The sequence below is a fragment of the Mycteria americana genome, chromosome 5 (assembly GCF_035582795.1).
Source record: "Mycteria americana isolate JAX WOST 10 ecotype Jacksonville Zoo and Gardens chromosome 5, USCA_MyAme_1.0, whole genome shotgun sequence".
In the NCBI taxonomy this organism is placed as follows: Eukaryota; Metazoa; Chordata; class Aves; order Ciconiiformes; family Ciconiidae; genus Mycteria; species Mycteria americana.
The window spans coordinates 49,122,759-49,145,845 of NC_134369.1; the positions used below are offsets into that span (position 1 = coordinate 49,122,759).

Here is a 23,087-nt window from a genome sequence, read left to right on the forward strand (position 1 = left end):
CCACTGCTCGCGGTGGCCGTCCTGCTGCCTTCCCTGGTGCAGGCTCCTGCCCACCCCTGCTGCCGCCCCCAAGGCTTCGCCCATTAAAGCAGGGACTGCTGAGATACCTGTCCTTTGGTGGAGGAGGTGAGTGCCTGGGGCTGCTCCCACGTCTGCCTGAGCACCAGCGGCCCTGCCCCGAGGCAGGCATTAAAAAACAAGCCCAGCTCTTCCCCACCCTCCCACCCCATCCCTCCGCTGCCGCTGCACCATGCCTGTGCCCTCGGGTCCTCGGGGCGGAGCGGGAGGTCAAGGGACGAGTGTGTTTAATGGCTGTGAGGGCAGCTCCTCGTCATCCTGCTCCCCCCAGCAGCATCCCCCTCGTGCTTGCGCTCTCCTGGGGCTGGCGATGGGACCCCTGCATGGCTCCATCCTGTTGCAACAGAAATGGGAGTGGGGGGCTGGCAGAACCCCGGCCTCCGGGTCCTCGTCCACCACATCCTGCCCTCACCCGCAAGCTGCAGCCGTGGGATGCTCCTCCAGCAGCCGCACCACCTCTTGAGTGTGAGTCCTGCTGTGGTCAGTGTAAATGTGCCGGCTCCTGCCCAGGCAGCATCCCTGGAGTTTTCCAGCTCATCCGCAGCAGCCATGGAGGCCCCTGGGGACAAGGGCAGATCCTTGCCCTGCTTGGCCCTTCTCCCACCAGGCTAGCCCACCTGGGCATGCTGGCTCCTTGCTCAGCCCCACTTTGGCCTGGGGGCTGATTTTCCTGCTCCTGATTTTCCTGCTGGCTTCAGAGCAATTCTAGCCACCATCTTGGGGCTGTGCAGGGAGGGAAGGAACGACGACGCAGCTCTGCCAGCACCAGGGCTGCCAGCGTGGGGAATGCTGCTGTGTGAAGGCAGACGCTCAGCCATGGCACTGCTCAGCATTACTGGTGCCACTGGGAGGGGGGAGTTAAAAGGCAGCCCAGCAGCGAGCTGTGGGTCTCTGTTGGACTCAAGTGGGCCCTGGGACATCCCTGTGGGGCTGGTAGGTCTCAGCTTGGCCAGCTGGCAGCCCTGTAGCCCCAGTCCTACCCACGCTCCCGCATGCTGGGGTGATGGCTGCAGCACGCCAGCCAGCCAGTGGTTGCGTCGGGGGAGCTTTGAGCTCAGCCGCTCCCTCCCAACCCCAAAAAGCACCCTGGGGGGCTTATGGCTCCCTGCCCAGGTGGCCCTGGGGCTGCCCGCAGCTCAGCTGCTGCCCTCACTGCCTGCTCTGGGGGCAGCCCCGGCTGGAGCAGCAGCGGGATGCTGGTGGCCTCTCTCTGGGTGGAAGCAAGTGCCTGCAAGCGGCACCGTGTCCTCGGGAGCTCGGGCTGCTGGTCCGATTGCCCTTGGCTGCCCTGCTGTAGGAATGTGCCAGAGGTCTGTACCTTCTCGTGATTTATTGCTATGACCGTGCCTTGAATAAAATGACTTCACCCAGCTGCTGCCTGGCATCGTCACCCTGGCGCATCCTGCCCAGCGCCAGGAGAGGGGGTACCCTTGCCGCTGGAGCCTGCGAAAGTACCCCAGCCCCTTTCCCCACCTGTGGACTGCTTTTGACCCTTCCTGGGGACATCCTGCAGAGGTTTCAGTGGTGAGGAGACTGCTCAGACACCTCCCCACTTCCAGGCACCTTGCTGCCCACCATGGTCCCCACAAAAGCAAACCCCAGTGAGTGGGCAGAAGCAGCAAAGGTGCAGGAGCTGAGGAGCACCCCGCCGTGTCCCCTGAGAAAGGCTATCACAGCCCTTGGCACCATCCCCGACACTGGGGACGGGGTGCAGCCCCAGGACAGGCATGTGCCTCCCCTGCCCATCCTCTGGCAGCACTCGCCCCGCAGGCAGGGCTGGCTCAGGACACCACCAAAGGGGCATACGCTGCCTGGAGGGAGCTGGAGGGTGGCCTGGAGCGCCTCTGGGACCACAGCAAGGAGCAGGGGCAGCAGGGGGACCCATCCCATCTGGGGATGGAGCAGGTGTTCCCAAAGCTGAACTGCCCACCAGCAAGTCCCAGGGAAGGGGGCAAACACCATTTTGGGAGCCTTTCTCTAGGTTTTAAGGAGACAGCACTCTTCTGCTCCTCTCCTCCCTCCCAAAACACACTCTTTATACCCAAATTCCTACTTGAATGATTTGCCTCTAGTTTCAGCAGGTCCCTCCTGCCAGCCCCTCCACAGTTCCCCTGGGGTGAGCCCTGCCTGGCCAGCCTGGCTGACAGCACAGGGCAGGGGGCACGGGGAGGGCTTCTCTTTGGGTGAAAAACTGGAAAATTTAAAAACCCACACCCCTCATCACAGACCCCCACAGAGGCCCCCGGCCGTTCGTAATTCGTGGTAAACAGGGCTAAATGCAGGGCCTTGCTGGCACCAGGGAGCTGAGGCAGGAGCGCTGGCTGTGAGCGAGGGCTGTAATTGCCCCCCGGCTCACGGCTCTCCCAGCCCTCGCGCCGGGGAAGCTCATCACAGCCTAACGAGGTTGTGTAAGCCCCATCACGCTGTGCCTCCGCCACTCTGGCCCTCAGAAACCCGCTTGCCTGATTACAGCCTGCACATACAAAAGTCCCTCACAGCCAGGGCCAAGCAATTGCATGGCATCTCCCACTGCGCCGGCCGGTGGCTGGCAGTGCCGGGAGCATCCCCGCCGGGCAGCAGCCAAGGCGAAGGGGCGGTTTGTGGGAGCCGCGGCAAACTTCTGTGCTGGTGCAGGGAGTCAAAGATGGGGGTGCTGCTGGGGGGTGCCGCGCTGGCCCTTTCCCGCAGCGCTGGGGTTGGGCTCCCACCACCAGCCCTGAGGCTGGCAGCTGTGCTCCAGGCCAGGAAGAGCTGGAAAATTTATTTTAGCAATGAACCACAGGGAGGATTTCTTTGCATTCAGATATCTGCTGCTGTCCTCACCTTTTGCAGCCCGACACACATTGCCTTGCAGAACAAGGCCCATCCTAAATGTTCCCCAAGGCAGAGCAGTGTGGCTTTCCCAGGGTGCTCACCATGCTCTCTTGTGGCAGGGCTGGGATTTCCATCCCTCAGGAGATGCTATTACAGACCCTGAGCTGGCTTCGCCACTCTAGGAACCATCCTTCTTCAGTACTGAGTGCCCAACTCTCCCAGAGCTGGAAACCCACCATGTCAAAGATAGAACATGCCCTGGGAAGGGAGAGACAGGACCTCCTGCATCTGCACCAGCTGCTCCCTGGGGCAGGGCTGCTGGGGCATCTCCTCAGTCCAGCTGGCAGGGTGGATGCTGCACGGAGCCGGGCAGGACTTCGCTGCAAGGCCATGCCCTGCTGCTGCGGGCAACCAGCAGTGGGTGACCAGCAGTGGGTGAGCTGATGCTATCTCAAAGAACAAAAGCAGCAGCTGAACAACAGAAAAGGGGTTTTCAGGCTGATTGCTTAAAACTCTAATTCCATTAGAGATCGTTAAATTTGAACGGTAATGAGCAATCAGCAGCAGGACGCCTTTGCTAGCCCCTCTGCTGCTCACCCATTCAATTGCAGCACACAATAGCTCCCAACAGACATTTGGTGCTGGATGCCTTCTCACGTCAGTCAAGCTGGACTACACAAGCACTCCTAGTGACCAATATCTCCAAAGCTAGAGCCAACAAGAAACCAGTAAGCCCCTCACTGTCATCCTTTTTTTTTGGCTTGCTTAGGCCTTTTATATTAAAATAAACAAAAGGCAGCAAAAAGGGCCGAGACTCACTGTTGTTCTTTATTAAACAGTACAGATGGGTATAAGAGGCACACAGACTACTTCAGTTCTCTTGGGAGTTACACAAAATGTGGTACGGAAGAGGGGAAGCCAAGCAGCTGGGAAAGCTAGAGGGAGTGGGGATGGTTTGGGGCAGTAACACCCACACCCCACCCATCACACAGCTGCCTACTTGTCACACAGAGCCAGAAGGTCCCCCCCATGATGCTGAAGGCTGATGCCCCAGAACAGGGTTGCAAAGAGGACATCCCCATTCCCAAACCCTCCTGCCTCATACCATGCAGTCACAGCTAGTGCCTCCTCCCAGTCCCGGCTCCTCCATCCCTCACTGCCTGGTGTGAGAATGGGGAGGACCTCACCTGACCCAGCTGATGGAGAGAGCCATGAGCCAGGGTGCACAACACCACGCTGTAGGACTGCAGGAATGGAGCCTGGTACCGCGGGGAGGACAGCAAGCATCCCACATGGGGACGTTCCCTGCCTGTTCCACAACACCCCTCAGCTCCCCTCCCAAACACAGCTGGAGGGCTCCTTGCTTGCTGGAAGGCCTGGTGGCAGGGAAGCAGAGCCCCATCTCACAGGGCACCCCATCATCCCCTCCATGGCATGGGGCTGGGAGACCTCAGCTGCAGCTGCAAAGAGCAGGCAGCCTTCTCCTGCCCCGGAGTGGAGGACGTCTGAGTATAGGAGGAACGTGTCTCTAGAACAGGACCATCTCAGCCCTCAACACTGGGGTCCTCCTGCCCTGAAGGAGCAGCAAAAAAGGGTGCTACCCATAACTGAATACTTGATCCATGTCCTTGCCCTGGGGGTAGTGATGGCTGGAAACACAGTTCTGCCTGTCCCACAGCGACTTCCCCATAAAGATGAACTCTTCTTCTAAGTGCCCAAGTGCAGCTCCCCCCAGAGCCCTCAGGTGCGCTCTCTCAGCCATTTCCTGGGATTTCTTCCAGCAGATGCTGTCTTCTCAGTCCTGTCCTGACACAGCACTGCTGCACACACCTAACTGGGTGCCTTGCTCTGCTCTGAAGCGGCTGTGTCTCAAGTATGGCTGGGAGGGATTACTAAAGGGTGAGGAGCTCTCCAGATGGGCACTGTGTGCAGCTGGGAAGCGCTCCAGGTCCTGACAGCATCAGCAGAGAAATTCCAGCTATGCTGCCTCTGGCCAAGAGCCAGAATGATTTCTGGAAGCTGTTGCCATGACATGATTGCAACCTTCATTTTTATTTTAAGACATCTTTTCCTTGTATTTACTTTATTCTCCTTAACACAAAGCAGTAGAGAGCCACCACTGCTGCTGCATTTCAGCTGGCTCTGAGGTTAAACCAACCGGCCAAACCAACACAAAGCCTTTCAGCTGGCAGCCCAGACCTGCTAAAAGCAGCCTCACCTCGGGATTAATGTGACCCCGCTGTGAAGCATCCCTAGGAAACACACTGAGTTGTGGCCAACCTGACAGAAGGAAAAGCCATGGATCCCATCCAGGGGAGAGGCAAGGCAGAAGAGTGCACCAGGATTAACTATCCGGTAGTGATGTGTTGGTGAAGGGACAGGGGGGAAAAGCTCCCCGCAAGGTTTGGGGAGGATGGCGACATGGCACGGCCAGCTCCCACCTCTGCCGCCCCTGCCCCTGGAGGGAGCTACATCGGCCATTGCCACAGCTGAACCGGGCACAGCAGCGCAGGAGGAGCAAGCAGTGCCAGACCTGGCAGGTCCTGAGCACCGCAAATAGGATCTCGAGCAAATAAGCCCGACAGGCCTATGCTAGCTGTCATCTAACCAGGGCGGGTAGCAAGAGGAGGGAAGACGAGCCAGCTAAAAACCAGAGTAGGTACACGGGTGTTGGTGCTCCAGCTAGCCCGACGGAAGTTGGAGCAGGGCAGCGTACCTGTGCTGTGGCACTCCTAGGCTTTGCTGCAGAGACGTACCTGCCAGCCCTTGGCAAAGGCAGAGATGTGGTCGTGTCGAAGCAAGGCAGAATCACTGGGAGACCCCGAAGCACACGTGACTGGAGGAGACAGCGATGGGCTGGTGCACAGAGAAAGATGGGTGGAGAGAGGCAGAGAGCACGGTGTGAGCACTCCCCCTGCCCAGGACCGCTGCATGGTCAGGGATGGGGATGGCTGGCAGGATCTAGTCCCCTTCTGGGAGGGTTTCCCAGCCACGTCGCATGGCTTTCACCACAGCACCATAGAGTTTGCTCCAAGCCTCCCGCATGTCTGGGCTGAAGGCAGTGCCAAGGCATTTCTCCAGCATGTACAGCAAGGACTCGCCGACAGTCTGCAAACCAAACAGGGAGGTGTCAAGCTCAGCACCAGGGGATGACACGCAGCCCCTTCTCTCGCTTCACCACCTTTTTGGACTTCTCCCATTGCAGGGCAGCTGCTCCTCCTCCACCAGCGGGGCCAGGCCACCCCATCCCTGGCTGCTCAGACAGGGCCCAGAGCCAGCCCGCGCCATCCCCTTCCCCCACCCTATGCTGGCCCTCACCCCACACCTCACATCCTGGGTGAGCGGGGAGTGCAGGCAGGGAACAAGGGCTGACAGCACGCACGTAACACCAGGGGAGAGGTACACGTCCGTTGTCCGTGGCTCCCAGGCGTGGGTAGCCAGCCCTGTCCCCTGGTATAGCAGCGGATCAGCAGAGCCGAGTAATGCCCTGATGCCGGGAGAGCGGGTCAGACCCCAGGCTGGATGCTCAGGGCCTCCCTCGCTCCCTCTCAGGCCTCTCCACAGGGCACTGCTCCTCACAGAGCTGCACTGAGCGCAGGGCTGGTGGGGATCACTACCCCAAACAGAGGAGACCCTGCTCTCTCTGATTGTGGTATCAGGAGGGAGCCATATGTTGTTTAGAAACCTTGCCTTCAACCTGCCCTTCCCTGCTGCGTTTCTGTCCGTGCTTGATGGCAGGAGAGGAGTAAGCATGGGTTTAGTATGGAGGATGCTGCTGTCTTACTGCCATGGAGGAAGCAGGGGCTGAGGTGCAGCAACCCCATACCAGTGCAGACACAGAGAGAGGTGGATGGTCCCCTTCCCAGGTGCGGTGAGGTTTGCCCAGAGCATTTGATGCAGAGATCCAGGGCCCAGGGCAAAGGCTGAGCCTGCAGCCCTGTGTCACAGGAGAGACAGCAGTGCCCCAAACCGTGGTCCTCTTCAAACAGGGGAAATGCCTTTCTCCCCTCTGTCCTTTCTCCCTGGGCTTACTGGGGGAGGGCAGAAAATGAGGGGAGCTTAAGGGTTTCCCTGATTGAGCCAATGTCACTATGCAGGTATCAGCAGCTCAGGGGCTGCCCTGAGCCACCAGCTTTGTCTCCAGCCAGCAGGTGGGCGCAGAGGGATGGGGACAGCCGAGGGCTGCACAAACACAGCCGCAGCGGGACAAGAGAGGATGCCTCACCGAGAAAGACTCGACCTTCACACCGACTGCCTGGTGCTTCTTGCCAAGGTTGCAGAGATACTCTTCCAGGCAGGACAAGTTCTCCAGGTGGCTCACAGCAGCATCGATCACCAGCATCACCTGCAAGAGCACAGAGGCAGAACAGCATTAACAGCAAGGCTCTGCTGCCCTTCCAGAGGAACAAAGAATCTGACTCCTCTACTTCACCCTTCTCAGCCTGACCCCCTCCCAGCCCAGCAGATGCCCTCTGAGCTTTCCTTTGCTCTACTGCGATCCATGCGTCACATCAGTAAGGCCTGCTGGCAGTAGCACACACCACATCGTTCCATGGGACGCTGCCAGAGGTGCTGCAGCAAGCAGCACTGCTGACTTCCCTGTCCCAGAGGGGGTAACCAGCCCTATAGCAGAGCAGTTACAGGCTAAGATCTAACGCTGATGCAGTCATTACAGCTCTTAGGACCCCAGGACAACTGCAGGGGAGCCCTGGAAGTTGCCAGGACTAGAGCTTCCAACTAGAAGTTGCCAAGGTGGTGCAATTGTGAATAAGGCAACTCCAAGTCTAAGATCAGCCAGGTATTTTGAGGAGATGGGATGGATAGTACAGCCAAGAGACCTGGTCCAGTAAAGCACGTACCACTGTGGTCTCCCAGGAGCACGAAGAGTCAAATGGAAACAGGACAGAGAAGGGTTAATAAGGGATGAAGGCAACAGACACACCAAATTAGAAGAAGAGATTAAAGCCAGGGCATGGTTAGCTTGGCAAAGCCAAGAGGTGATAGAATTGTGCTCTATAATTTCAACAGGGAAATTATCTCCAACAAGAGCAAAGAGCTATTTCAGCTCAAGGCAATAATAGCAGAAGTAAAAATGGACTTAACTTTGCCAGTAAACAGAGGCTGAAAAATAACAAAAAGCTTGCAGCTATCAGGGGAGTGCAATCCTGAAACAGCCTCTTACAAGGAATACAGACAGGCAAGCGAGGCACCAAACTGGTTTAAAGATGGAGCCAGACAGTTTATGAAGGCACCTGCAAGCCAAGGCTGCGCTCTGCCCTGGCGTGGCTGCTCTTCAGGGCTCAGCAAAGGGTCTTTGCTGCACTGGGTGTAATTCTGTCCATGCACGAGCTCCTCCAGATGACATCAGCATTGCTCCTCTCCCTGTTTCACGGGGAGGCAAATGCGTACCGCAGCATTCCCCCAGAGGCTATACAAGAGATGCTGTGGCCCTTCTGGCTCTGCAGCCACACCAACAGCACCAACAAACAACTCTCCACAGTAGTGGGTCCACAGGAGTCTGGCCCACTGCCCAGCTCTGTACCACCTCCTGGTCAGCATGGGGCCAAGCAGAGGGCTTCGGTCCTTGTCTGGACAGAAGTGAGCTCAGTGAGGCACTTCCACAGTAGAAGAAGGGGGCTTCCAACTTTCACAAGAGGCAATCCACTCTTAGGTGAGGGTATGGAAATGAGCATGGTGCTTCTCACCCACCACAACCCGCATCCTCGTCCCCTCCCCACTGTGGTAGGGCACTTTGTCCTGGCAATAGCACCTTCTGCTAGCATGAGTAACCCCCTGCAGTTACCATCTCAGGAGGAGACTTCCCATGCATTCCCCAGTCAGACACCCCACAGTCCCAAGCCATTGCCTAAGTGTTTCCTCCTCCACGGCGGAGGCGGCTGCCCTCAGGCCATGCCACAGCCCCTCTCTCACCTTCCTGATGTGATCCAGGAACTCGGGGGTGGAGAGGCACTCCTGAGGGCTGGCAAACTGCTTGCAGTTGTACTGGAAAAGGGGCAACAGGTCAGGGTCCAAGTCAAACAACCTGCAACAGCAAGAGAGACACCCCCATCTTCTTACTTCCCCAGCTTTATTTAGAGTCCTGCTCACCCCAGGAACAACCCCATCAGCAGCACACCCGCAGCCTCCCCTCTGCTTCCCTTCCCACCTACTGATCCCTCCCCACCTGTAGAGGACCCAGAAGTTCTGAAAAGTCTTAATTTGGGGCAATCCAAGTTACCTATAGTCAAAAAAGTCTCTATTTCCCTAGCCCACAGTCCCAGCTCTCAGATACGTGTTTATGGCACCCTGAGGACCAGTCCCAGCTCGCTGGAGTTCCTCCCAGCCTGGCTTTTCTCCCCAAAATCTTGGTTGTTGTCTCAACTCTTCCCATTTCCACTTCACGATCCCCTTGAGTCCCAAATCTCCCAAATCTTGGGAAGGCTTGCAAGCTCCAGCAGCCGGCTTTCCTACTTGGGCAAGGGAGGCATCTACAAACTCAGCTAATGCCCTACTCTCCCACACCATCATCAGCTCCCATTTTTTCCCCCCTCATCCTCCCTGCCTGTATATGCCAGGCACATATGGGTCTCAGTAGCAGCCACCCAGGCAGATCTAACAGGCTGATGCTGTCCACGGAAGCCACAGGGAATTCGGGCAAGACCATCTCTCTTCTCCCCATCCTGCACATTGAACTACTGCATCCCTCTCCGGCCCCCTAAAACTCCCAAACATCGCTGCTGCTGCTCGCAGCCCTGCTCTGCAAGGTTTGGCTCCCGCTTGCTACGCCCCGCTCCAGAAGCTGGTCATCAACTCTCCGACCGTCCTTTTTACAGGACTTTTCATAGATTTTTCCTTTTTCTCTTCCCATAATGGAGACATTAATCTGCTTAGCAGAGGCAAGGAGTTGGGTCTCAGCCGTTCCCCGCGGCACACATGTCCTCTGCCCTGAGGCTGAACCCCTCCCCAGCGGCCGGATCTTTGCCTGGGGCTGCGGAGTGCCGTGTCAGGGACAATTAGGAGGTCCCTTCCAGACACTCCCCAGAGTCGGGCGGACACGCAGCTCTTCAAACAGCAAAAGTAACGGTGACAAGGGGGGGATCAGTGGGCAGAAAGGCACAAAACCCGCCCGCTGCCTCTCTCCCTCACCTTCCGCCTCCCCGTAACAAAGTTCTCACTCGCGGAGGGTGGGAAAGGCCGGGAGGCAGCGCGGCGCGGACGGCCTTCCCCACGCCGCTGCCCCACGGCAGCCGCGGCTTCGCGGTGGAGGGGCTGCAGCCCCGCGCTGCTCCCTCCGGCCCGGCAGCCCCGGGGAGGGGAGAGCGGGCGAGGTAAGGCAGCCGGCCGGGAGCCATCGCCAAGCGAAGGGAAGCGTTTCTCTCCAAGAAGCGGAGCCCGTCCACCCCCCCCGCCCGGGTCGGTCCGGGCGGGCGGCCGGGGCTGGGGTGCCGGCGGCCGCATCCCGTCCCTGCCGCCCCGCTCACCTGGTGAAGAGGACGAGGCCGTGCTGCACGGGGTTGCCGCTCACCCGCTGCCAGCTCTCCCGGATCAGCGCTCGCTGCCTGCCAGACAGCAGCAGCCCGCTCTCCATGGCGGGGGCGGGGGCCTGCCCCTCGCCGCCCGAGGCGAGGCGAGGCGAGGCACGGCGCTGGCACCGCTCGCTCCGCGGGCGCAGGGGCCGCCGAGCGGCAGCCGCCCGCCCATCGCTCCGCCGGGGGGGCGGGAGGCGCCGCGCTCACCTGGGGGTCCCGCCCCCGCGCCCCCGCCGCGGCGGGCACCGGCGCTCCGCCCGCTGCACCGCCCTGCCCTGCCCCGCACTGCCGGCACCGCAGCTCCCCGGTGCCCCTCTCCTCCCCCCGGGGCTTCCCCGACCGCCTCACGGGTAAGGAAGAGCGCACGTCGTATTTCCCTCTCAGGGAAAGGAAGGAAGACAGAAAATAAAAAAATAAAAATTAAAATCCCCAACCGTCCCCGCAGGACTCGCAGCCGCAGGGCAGAGCAGAAAGTTCAGCTCATTCGTGGCTGACGTTTTCCCGTCGGCCCGAGTTTACAAGTGAAGCAGCACGGCAGGGCAGAGCAGAGCGAGCAAGGGGACCACCGGGACCCAGCCGTGGTGGCTCGCCGCTCAGCACAACTCCTCTGAGCGTAACTTGGCTGTGGAGGTCCTCAGCGATGCTCCAGTGCTTCAGCATCCTCTTGCTCTTGGCCACTTCCACTGAGACTCAGGATGCCCTGCAGCCACCTGCTATCTCCTCGGGCAGATGCTGTCTAGACACTGCAAGATACATCTTTAATTCAATGCTAATTAAGCCAGCTGAACCACGCAAAGCTGTTAACAACAGATCAGAAGACACGTCATCTTTGTCAAACATGTTCAGGACAGCCAGCTTCTCTTTATTGTTCAGACAAAGGGAAACACTGCTTTTAATTTGGCCCTGGGGGTTAGGCAGCATGGAGGAAACAAAGCAAGAAGGGGCAAGCGAGGCCTCAAGCAGCACAACAGAAGCCAGGAAAGCCAGAGCAGTCATGCAAATAAAGGTCTTCAGAAGGATGCAAGCAATGCAAAAGCACAAATATTACTGAAACCATCACAGTCCGTTCTGAAATAACAGTTGTGCTGATCTTGTTACAAGTTCTGATTCTATAGATCAGACTTACTTCTTGTAATCATAGAATCACAGAATAGAATCATACAATCATGCAATCATTTAGGTCGGAAAAGGCCTTTGAGATCAAGTCCAACTGTTAACCTAGAACTGCCAAGTCCACCACTAAACCATGTCCTTGAGCACCACATCTACACGTCTTTTAAATACCTCCAGGGATGGTGACTCAACCATTTCCCTGGGCAGCCTGTTCCAATGCTTCACAACCCTTTCAGTGAAGAAATTTTTCCTAATATCCAATCTAGAACTCCCCTGGTGCCACTTGAGGCCATTTCCTCTTGTCCTATGGCTTGTTACTTGGGAGAAGAGACTGACACCCACCTCTCTACAACCTCCTTTCAGGTAGTTGTAGAGAGCGATAAGGTCTCCCCTCAGCCTCCTTTTCTCCAGGCTAAACAACCCCAGTTCCCTCAGCCACTCCTCACAAGACTTGTGCTCCAGACCCTTCACCAGCTTCGTTGCCCTTCTCTGGACTCGCTCCAGCACCTCAATGTCTCTCTTGTAGTGGGGGGCCCAAAACTGAACACAGTATTCAAGGTGCGGCCTCACCAGTGCCGAGTACAGGGGGACAACCACTTCCCTAGTCCTGCTGGCCACGCTATTCCTGATACAAGTCAGGATGCTGTTGGCCGCCTTGGCCACCTGAGCACACTGCTGGCTCACATTCAGCCAGCTGTCGACCAACACCCCCAGGTCCTTTTCTGCCAGGCAGCTTTCCAGCCACTCTTCCCCAAGTCTGTAGCGTTGCATGGGGTTGTTGTGAACCGAGTGCAGGACCCGGCACTTGGCCTTGTTGAACCTCATATAATTGGCCTCAGCCCATCAATCCAGCCTGTCCAGGTCCCTCTGTAGAGCCTTCCTACCCTCAAGAAGATCAACATTCCCACCCAACTTGGTGTTGTCTGCAAACTTACTGAGGGTGCACTCGATCCCCTTGTCCAGATCATTGATAAAGATATTAAACAGGACTGGCCCCAATACTGAGCCCTCGGGAACACCACTTGTGACTGGCCGCCAACTGGATTTAACTCCATTCACCACCACTCTTTGGGCCCAGCCATCCAGCCAGTTTTTACCCAGCGAAGCATACGCCCGTCCAAGCCATGAGCAGCCAGTTTCTCCAGGAGAATGCTGTGGGAAATGGTGTCAAAGGCTTTACTAAAGTCTAGACAGACAACATCCACAGCCTTTCCCTCATCCACTAAGCGGGTCACCTTGTTGTAGAAGGAGATGAGGTTCGTCAAGCAGGACCTGCCTTTCATAAACCCATGCTGGCTGGGCCTGATCACCCACTTGTCCTGTACATGCCACATGATGGCACTCAAGATGATCTGCTCCATAACCTTCCCTTGCACCGAGGTCAGACTGACAGGCCTGTAGTTCCCTGGATCCTCCTCCCAACCCTTCTTGTAGAAGGGCATCATATTTGCTAACCTCCAGTCAACTGGGACCTCCCTGGTTAGCCAGGACTGCTGATAAAGGATTGAAAGCAGCTTGGTGAGCACTTCTGCCAGCTCCCTCAGTACCCTTGGGTGGATCTCATCCGGCCCCATAGACTTGTGAGTGTCTAAGTGGTGTAGCAGGTCGCTAACCATTTCCCCTTGGATTATGGGGGCTTCATTCTGCTCCCCATCCCTGTCTTCCAGCTCAGGGAGCTGGGTACCCGGAGAACAACTGCGCTTACCATTAAAGACTGAGGCAAAGAAGGCATTAAGTACCTCAGCCTGTTCCTCATCCTTGTCACTACGTTTCCCCCCGCATCCAGTAAAGGATGGAGATTATCCTTAGCCCTCCTTTTGTTGCTAATGTATTGATAGAAACATTTTTTATTGTCTTTTACAGCAGTAGCCACATTAAGCTCTAGTTGGGCTTTGGCCCTTCTAATTTTCTCCCTGCATAACCTCACAACATCTTTGTAGTCCTCCTGAGTTGCCTGCCCCTTCTTCCAAAGGTCACAAACTCTCCTTTTTTCCCCCCTGAGTTCCAGCCAAAGCCCTGTGTTCAGCCAGGCCAGTCCTATTCCCCTCTGGCTCATCTTTTGGCACGTGGCAATGGCCTGCTCCTGCACCTTTAAGATTTCCTTCTTGAAGAATGTCCAGCCTTCCTGGACTCCTTTGCCCTTCAGGACTGCTTCCCAAGGGACTCTGCCAACCAGTCTCCTAAACAGGCCAAAGGCTGCCCTGCAGAAGTCCAAGGTAGCAGTTCTGCTGATCCCCCTCCTCACTTCTCCAAGAATCAAAAACTCTATCATTTTGTGATCGCTATGCCCAAGACAGCCTCCAACCATCACATCACCCACAAGTCCTTCTCTGTTCACCAACAGGTCCAGCGGGGCACCTTCCCTAGTTGGCTCCCTCACCAGCTGTGTCAGGAATTCATCTGCCACACACTCCAGGAACCTCCTAGGCTGTTTCCTCTGCGCTGTATTGTGTTTCCTGCAGACATCTGCTAAGTTGAAGTCCCCCACGAGAACAAGGGCTAGTGATTGTGAGACTTCCCCCAGCTGCTTACAGAATATTTCGTCTGCCTCTTCATCCTGGTTGGGTGGTCTATAACAGACTCGCACCATGATATCTGCTTGTTGGCCTTTCCCCTGATTCTTACCCATGAACACTCAACCCTATCATCACCATAACGAAGCTCTAGACAATCAAAACACTCCCTAACGTACAGGGCTATCCCACCGCCTCTTCTTCCTTGCCTGTCCCTTCTGAAGAGTTTATAGCCATCCATTGTAGTACTCCAGTTGTGCAAGTCATCCCACCATGTTTCCATGATGGCAACTATATTATAGTTTTCCTGCTGCACAATGGCTTCCAGCTCCTCCTGTTTGTTGCCCACGCTGCGTGTGTTGGTGTAGATGCACTTCAGTTGGGCTATGTCACCTTTTTGGGGGGAGAAGCCCCAATTCCTACGTGACCATTCTCAGGCGCTTCCATGGTTTCTAACACATCCATAACCCTTGCATCTTTGCTGCCACATGGATCTCCATGCCCTACCTCCACTGAGACAGCAGACCAAAGGACCTCGCTGGCACACCGTCCCTCAAACATTGGTGTGCCACCCTCAGGCTTATCACTAGCGAGGCTGGTTTTATCCCTTTCCCCCTTCAAATCTAGTTCAAAGCTCTTTCAATGAGCCCTGCTAACTCCTATGCAAAGATCCTTTTCCCCCCTTTGAGACAGGTGTACCCCATCTGTCGCCAGCAGGCCTGGTGTCGTGTAGACCGACCCATGATCAAAAAGCCCAAAATTCTGCTGGTGACGCCAGGCTCGGAGCCAGGTATGGACCTGCTGGCTCTTCCTGTTTCTTCCCTCATCATTCCCTGCAACTGGAAGGATAGAGGAGAACACTACTGGTGCTCCTGATCCCTTAACCAGTTGTCCCAAGGCCCTGAAGTCTCTCTTGATTGCCCTTGGACTTCTAGTTGCAGTTTCATCGCTGCCTGAAAAATCAATAATGGATCTGAGGGCTGTACCAGGGTAGGAAGTTTTCTCTTCTCATCTTTAACCCAGGCCCCAGGGAGGCAGCACACTTCCCTAGGGAGTGGGTCCGGTCTGCATACTGGGCCTTCTGTTCCCTTCAGAAAGGAGTCTCCTATGACAATGACCCATCTTTTTTTCTTTATGGAAGCAGTTTTGACGCAGAGCATAGGCCGACTTAACCTCAGCGACACCTCCAAGCTAGATGAACCATCGTCCTTGTCATTGCTTGGTTCCACTTGCAGAGCCTCATACCTGTTATCCAAGGGCACCTGGGAAGGTGGGGTAGTCACAGAGGAGACGTGCCTGCTGCGCCGAGCAGGACCTTGTCACCATTGCCCCTTGTCCCTTAAGTCACTGTGTTCAGCCAGCTGGAGCGAGGATAGGGAATCCTCGGTATCATGCATCCTGTCTGCCTGTCGAGCCTGACCCAGGGAAGGTAGGGTGCGATTCCAGTAGTCAATCTCTCTCTCGCACTCCCTGATGCTCCGCAACCTACTCACCTCCTCCCGGAGCTCTGTCACTAAGCGGAGGAGTTCCTCTACCTGGGTGCACCTCCCACAGGTGTGCCCACTGCTGCCGGCCGGTACTGCCGTAAGAGTCGGGCACAGCCTGCAGCCCCACACCTGGGCAGCAGCGTGTCCCCACCGGAGCTCTGTCTGGGAAGCTGCGTCAGTTGTACTGGGCACAGAGCTTAGAGAGGCCATGGCTTTCTGCAGGGTGGATACCCTTGCTCCCTGGTCGAGCTGGCAGAGCTTCAGTGCCCTCTTCCTGCACGCCCTTCCGTGCAAACTGCCACGCAAACTGCGTGGGAGAGAGAAGAGGAGAGAAAATCAGGAGAGAAGACAGCAGCCTCTAACCCAAAACAGGAGCACATTGACTCAGTGTAGGCAGAAAGGAGTGTCTTCTCGTTGGAGTACTGAAAATGATCCCCGGAAGGAGGCAAGTTCAAAGGCACAATGCCACATCCTCAGCCCCAGCTTGTCACCCAGGGGCCTTTCTCTGAAAGGGCCAGAGTGACAGCACTGACTGCAGTGACAGTAGGAAGCCACCCGAGATGTCTCTGCAAGTGCCAGAATAAATTACCTGTTTTCTCAGGCTTTTGAGACCCTGCGTTCTCAGCGCAGACCAGACAGGATGCTGTATAGGAAAAGCTCCATAAACACTAGAGGAAGCTGGAGAACCCTGTTCTCTTGAAGAGTCCAACAAACTCACAAAGAAATCGAACTGTCAGATGGGACTAGGGAGTCTCACAAATGCTTCAGATCTCTGGCTACTGAGCCAGAAAACAGATTATGTTCTGGGTTTGCTGTGTTTTGAATGCGATTGCTAGAAAAGGCTTAATTAATGTCAAAGGTCCCAGGTCCTGGAAAGATGCAACTGGTTTCTGTTAAATCATGGCTTCTGTTAAAAATACAGTATTTTAGCTTTCATGATAACTAAGAAAAGCCTGAAAAGCATATGATCTCTGCACACATATATTTTTAGAGAATAGGGGATAAATAGAAAGCATTCCAAAAGTCACAAGCTGCAGGGCCATCGCATGGCTGGGGGGGGTCGGAACATGCAACCTGCCAGCCTGCAGTGCTTCCTGCTGTTGGCCACCATCTCCTGGTCCTCAACAAGCTCCCACTAAAAACAGCGTCTTAGCTGTACGCTTGCAAAGGCAACATTCACACTGGGGACTGACGATAAATCGGTGCTGATTTATCATCTGAAGCTGCAAGAAGCCTGAAAGAGCAGAGCAGCAGGAAATACTGGGTTAATCTGAGCAGGGTGGTGAACACAAGCCAACACAAACCTTTAGCTATCTTGCAGCTGATCAAGCGCACCAGTAAAGAGCATGAAGTGTCATCCTATATGCATCTCCACAAGCTACTGACATTTCAGCCTAATGTCACAACCACACAGACGTGGAGCTTCACACACTGCCTGGCTGGACAGTTCACCCTGGCCCTGCTAACGAGAAGGGGGAGCAGAACAGGCGGGCAGCGCTGTGCTGCCAGGCACTGGAAAGGAGAGCGGAGAGTCCTCCCTAGACCACAGGATACCAAGGAGCAGAGTTGAAGCACATATATGCAGTCAGAGCAGCAACCGAGGCCAAGTATTTGCCTAGCAACATTTTGAATATATTCAGAGCTGGCTGATAGAGGAGGAAGAGAAGGACCACAAAAGCAAGTTATTGTAGTTAAGAGTGATCAGCTCCTAAAGCTCACTTGGGATATGGGACACCTTTCCTTGGGTCCATGTAGGCACCATACCAGCTATCACATCCCAGAGCAACAGTGAAATGCAGGTTCAGCTGTTGTTCCTGATGGCAAGGGTTTCTCAGACAATAGCAGCGAAGCCATGACAGCAAGGGAAAATGGTGGCTCTTGTCCAAAGTCTTCCCCCCCACACCTTCCCTCTGTGCTGCAGATGGTGGCTGCATGCTGAGCGCTCGCAGACAAGGCACAAATGTCAGAACAGACCAGACATAATGGCAGCAACGGGAGTGCTGAGCATGGCATGTCTTCTCCTTCCACGGAACATACAGGTGCCCCAGCTGACAAAAGGGGCAATGGGCTGGCATACCACTGCCCACCTGTTGGCACCCAAAGCCTATGCTGGTATGACACTCAGCAGAGTCTAGGAACCAAAGAGAGTTAATTCCTTCCCTGCCCTCCCTGCCCCCCAGCACCAGCTCCTTCTGGGCAGGGTATGTGCACATTTAGGAGCAGTTTCCCCACCTTGCCTGCCCCTCTGAACAGTCAATCCATCCCTTTGCTGCCTTCTGGCACTGGCACGTTTTCTCTCTCCCTTAATAAAACCAGCATTTTCCCTGTGACAGCATAGATATTCCAGCACAGGAGGAGGGAGCTGTAAGGAGGGACTTGAGGTGGGAGACGGGGAGCTCAGGGGTAAGAAACACCTGAACTACTATTCATGTGACTTAAAAGAGCAAGGGCTCAGGAGACACGGTGCTCTTCCCTGCGTGCAAAGCAGCTTCTCCCTTGCGGCTACATGGCTGTCAGAAGAATTCCTCCTGCTGCCACTGCACTGAGGTGCTGACAGCGCAAAGTGAAGTCCAGAGAGGATTTAAGGTACAAGGAAAAACAAACAAGCAAACCTCCCTTCTTGTTCATTTTGTAAGCCTTCAATCATGAGGAAGCCCCAGGATGCATCAAGAGGTTGAGCACTGCTCAGACAAGTTTCCATGGTCTGAGAGTTTCCTGCGATGGTCCCCAGTTCCCTTGGCTCCCTGTACCTAGCCGGGCAGCTCAGCCTTTTCTGAGATGTTCTTGGATTTCTACAAGACTGTTCCTGGAGCTGTCATGAGTGAAGAACCACCAGGTAAGCAGCACAGACTTCTCCAAAATCATCTCTAGGCCACTTGGAGAAAGGGAAGGCAGATTTCTGGAGAAACTCACTGACCCGCAAAGAAAACAATAAAGCATTTTTGTGCTTTGGAAGAAGACAAATTTACATAATGTTTTTAATTTCCAGTGGGTCTCATTATTGTAATCTACAGCCCCTTCATATTACAGTACCAACACTCATACTCCCCTTGCCAAGTGTTGGGCTTTACTTGTTCAGTGCTTCAGTTTACCCACAGAGAAAGAAACTTGCCCAATCTCATAAAACAGTGTGACAAAACTGGGAATAAACTTGCAAACGCCTGTCCCCAACCCTGCACTCAGAGTTCAGGGCACTTGGAAAACAGACCTCCCTTCCAAAGGAAAACCACATCAGCCTGGCCCAGGGATGGTTGTTCTGCATGTGCCGCTGTGGCAGCACTGTCAGTTTTTGTCCCAGCTGCTGTACCAACAAACCCAAATCCCTTTTGGACTGCTGTTCCAATTCTACATCTGTGAGTCCTCATGAATAATACCACTCTGATCTAGCTGCTTCAGGCTCCCTGCTCACCTTGGAGACGGGCTCCTGCGCTTGGCTCATCCCCTTTTCCTCCCCCTTGGCCCCAGTCTCAAAACCACAGACCGTGACAGCTCCTCTTTTCCCCAGACTCCCATCCCCATCCTCAGGTGGGAGCAGATGTCATGCAAGTTCCCAGCAGTCTTCTCAAGCTACCCCCTCAGGCCATGGCGTGGCACAGCTCAGTAGCAAAGCAAATAATGAAATGCAATTGCATAACATGAAGCAAAAGAGATGCAGGAGGGAATAATCTTGCCCATAAAATGATGAAGGCAACATCTGCAGAGCTTGCTGGCTGCCACTGTGCCTGTGGGGAGAGCAAGGCAGCACTACCGACCTTGGAGATTTGGGCTAAGGGGAGAGGGATAGGCAGAGGGGGGAGGAACAATGTGTGGGAGAGGATTCAACAGCAGAATAAAATGAAAACACATCTTTTTACTTCGATTTGCTATTAGACATCCCCAGGTTCATCTTGGATTTCCCAAGGCCAGCTGGGGAAAGTTTGTACAGGCAGGTGAAAACAATCCAAGGCTGAAAGAGCATGAAGCAGGGAGAGAAGCCAAAGGGGACCACAGAGAGAGCTGCTAGCCTGAGTATTTTTTACTTATGAGGCTGTTGGACCAGGTCTGGCACTTACAGATGCTCAGAACTTATCTTGGTTGTTACTCACCTTGTGCTCTCTAGCACAGTGATAATCCACCAGTTGCTACTGCCACCACCAGGCTGTGATCTTCCAAGGAGCAACCTCTGCCTTTTGTAAGTTACTCTACCAAAGTGAGTTCAAAAAGTCTATCTACCATATCGGTCTTGACCAAAAGCTGAATTTGATCATAAAACACAACTACAGAGGTGTGCACACTCCAAGCTGGTGAGATGCAAGCAGCCATGGTCCCAAAGCTCTCCAGCCTCACTAGCTCAACATGGTGCTCTAGCTAATATGCCTGGCAACTTGGCAAGCACTGTGTCAGCACAGTTACCTGGCTTCTGTCCTACCTAGGGACAGTGCACACGGGCTTAGATCTTCCTCCAACTGTCCTTATACTTCTGGACTGGATCAACCTTCAGCTGCTGAAACATCATGGCAAAAGGTTGGTGAAAGGATGCTTTACTCCCTGTGGAGCCTCCTCTGTAGTTTCCCCGCTGGACTTTTCTTGTTTGAGAAGTGCTGCTGGTGCCAGTCTCCGAAGTGCTCATCAATTGTCTTCTCTCTGATCTCAAGTCTGTCTGTTCTTTCCCTCCTTCTTGCAATTTAAATTGATACTATTGACCAGGGCATCTCCTACAATCATTTGACCCACAGTGGTTGTCTCTGAGAACAGTGTTTTTGATGCGATTTATTAAAAAAAAAAAAAAAAAAAAGATTTTGCACTTAATTGCACCCATTCCTTGATGGCAAGGCTGTGCTAGCATCACAACCTTTCAGCTTTGCTCTCAGCCATCTGCTCTCAAAGCAAACCCCATGTGTTAATTGCTTCTATATGTGGGATTCCTTTTCTGCTTGATGTCTTCTCCTCCTCACCTAAGTCATTCCAGTTTTGGGGCTCTGACAAAAATATTCTCTAGTTCAGTGAGAAATTTTGCATCTGCAAACTCCAGAGTCAAAAATGCCTAAGCATTGAATAAACATTGTGGCTCTGTCTTGAGGAGAATTATGTACTTATGCCACATCATGAAGCACTTCCCAATCTGTTAGTAACTAAATAGGATGTTAAACAGCAACTGTTAGCAATAAAGACTTAAAACCAGCAGGCACCCTGGGTGCATAGCACCCTGGGTGCATAGCTTGCACCCATGAGTACTACAAGAGCTGCCTGAGGGTATCTCCAACCCACTTATTGTTAATTTTTTTTTAATAATGTTTAATAATTTTTTAATAATGTCTGAAACAAAGAAATTTCAGCAGACATATGGAGTATAAAATGTGGCAATACTCAAAAAGGCCAAAGAGGATGATTAAGTAAGGAAGAAACTAACCAGCCTGACATAAACCAGCATAGAGAAAATAATGAAAAACCCAGTATGGAGTTTATTAGAAAAGCATTTGAAGATGGGTGTACAACTTCTCAGGGTGATCCATCAGTTCATGCCTTTCTGTCTCTGCCAAGCAGTGGTCTAATTCTTGATCCATCTCTTACTACCTATGTCCTGACAGTTTTTCATTAATTTTCATATTCCTTATTATGTCTTCATTTTGTGAAGCAGCCTTTTTGCTTTCCCACTCCGCATGACTCTTTCATAGCAGGCCTTAGTAATTTGAGTTCTCACTTTCTGGATGCTTCTCTCTTGTATTTGAAGTCAATTAAGAGCTTTTTACTCAGCTTCTCATCTTTGGCTTCTTTGGTTCTTCCTGGCCTTGCTTTGCACTGGGATAGTTGGTGCTTGGGCTCCTGGTGTCCTTTATTTAAATATCTCTCCTCAGACATGCTTCCAATGGGATTTTGCCTGGAAGTTATCAAATTGTTTAAATTACTTTCTTCAACTGCACTGGCTTTATTTGGCTGTTCTCACACAGTTCAGAAATCTTAAATAAAGGCATACCACCTTATGCATGTTCACATTCTCATCTCAACCAACTCCTCCCCACTTCTCGGCTAGTTTCCTTCTCCACCTTGTAAACAAATAGTTATGGTCTCTAAAGCATTCCAAAGGATCAGCACACTGCCAGGGTGGGACTCAGCTGACCCAACACAGATGCCTTCATATGGGCAAGTAACCTAAACTCCCTTCCTGGTCAATGGAGAAAACCAGGTACTTCAGAACTACCGCATCCTAAAATACATGGTAAAAAAAAAAGGTCAGATGAATGCAGCCTGAAAAATACCTTTTGTCAGCTGCAAGGATGTCAACTGCAAAACAGCAGGATGACTAGCTTTGGATGAAATCTGGAGATAAAACAATGACTGCAAGAATGGTAAATATGGAAAAAGCAGTTTACAGCAATCATAACACTTGGTAGACTATGCCCATTCAGATAAAGCACAACCTTTCTACTTCCAGAGCATGCATTACATGGGCCAGAGCTACAGAGTTAGAGATGGTATATTAGAAAATAACTCCAAAGTGTACAACAACCACAATCCTTGGATGTAAACCAGGAAGCAGTGGTAGGAGCAATGAAGATTTATTTCAGCCTGGAGAAGAGAATGCTCCGGGGAGACCTCATAGCAGCCTTCCAGTACCTGAAGGGGGCCTTGCAAGAAAGCTGGAGAGGGACTTTCTACAAGGGCATGTAGTGATAGGACAAGGGGTAATGGCTTTAAACTGAAAGAGGGTAGAATTAGACTAGAGATAAGGAAGAAATTCTTCACTATGATGGTGGTGAGGCACTGGAACAGGTTGGCCGGCAAAGTTGTGGATGCCCCATCCCTGGAAGTGTTGAAGGCCAGGCTGGATGGGGCTTTGAGCAAGCTGGTCTAGTGGGAGGTGTCCCTGCCCATGGCAGGGGGGTTGGAACTAGATGATCTTTAAGGTCCCTTTCAACCCAAACCATTCTATGATTCTACAATACAGAACTGGGGAGACTGATGTTGGAAGACAGTGTATAGTCTGGGTAACTATATGGATAAATCGAACAAAATGAGAAAGAGAGGTATGGGAGATTTGAGGGCTAGAGAAAGCAACTTGCATTGAAAGTTTCTATTTGGTTAGCAAAAAGAAGATTAAGCAGCAGCTTGAAGACAGAGCACAAACTCTGTGTTAAAACAGTAGGTTATAAAAAAGCCTCATTCTTGTTGAGGAACTTTTAACAGGACAATGGCTGGAACTTAGAAGCCTAGAAACCTGGCAGGTTCAAAACAAATGCAAAATGGCATCAGTCACCAGTTTCTACCCACGTGAGATCACTTACCTGCAGAAAGAAGCCATTCTTCCTTTAGAGGGCAGTGAGAAGTAAAGTTTTACTTCAGATATTATCAGCATTTTCTGAACAATACTTCATGCCTTTTCCTTACGGTCGTCTCCATACACTCTAGCACAGCTTCTGTATCAGCAGTCCTTCCTTCCAGAACGATAGCCCTGATCAGACAATACCCAAAGACGAACTTGCACTTTCTGAAGCAATACAAGATATCAATAGGCTTTTCAGTAACCATCTATTAGCCTATTGTATCACCTTGTGTAGGCCATAGTCCAGTTTCTA

General features: G+C 53.4%; 1 protein-coding gene across 1 annotated transcript; it reads right to left on the bottom strand.

Moving 5' to 3' along the window:
* Positions 1-3,702: 3,702 nt before the first annotated feature.
* On the bottom strand, positions 3,703-22,912 carry NGB (neuroglobin). Its single transcript, XM_075503328.1, has 5 exons — positions 22,797-22,912; positions 10,374-11,164; positions 8,824-8,935; positions 7,118-7,237; positions 3,703-6,000 (listed from the first exon to the last, which is right to left on the bottom strand). Exons 2-5 carry the CDS (start codon positions 10,478-10,480, stop codon positions 5,854-5,856), a joined length of 486 nt encoding a protein of 161 aa, XP_075359443.1. The 5' UTR covers positions 10,481-11,164; positions 22,797-22,912; the 3' UTR covers positions 3,703-5,853.
* Positions 22,913-23,087: the final 175 nt, after the last annotated feature.

Bases quoted from the DNA above. Each gene is read 5' to 3' on its own strand.
- NGB (XM_075503328.1), bottom strand. From the start codon at position 10,480: ATGGAGAGCGGGCTGCTGCTGTCTGGCAGGCAGCGAGCGCTGATCCGG. The intron at 7,238-8,823 runs GTGAGAGAGGGG...GTGCTCTTGCAG, and splicing joins TCCTGGATCACATCAGGAAG to GTGATGCTGGTGATCGATGC. The intron at 6,001-7,117 runs GTGAGGCATCCT...TTTGGTTTGCAG, and splicing joins TGAAGGTCGAGTCTTTCTCG to ACTGTCGGCGAGTCCTTGCT.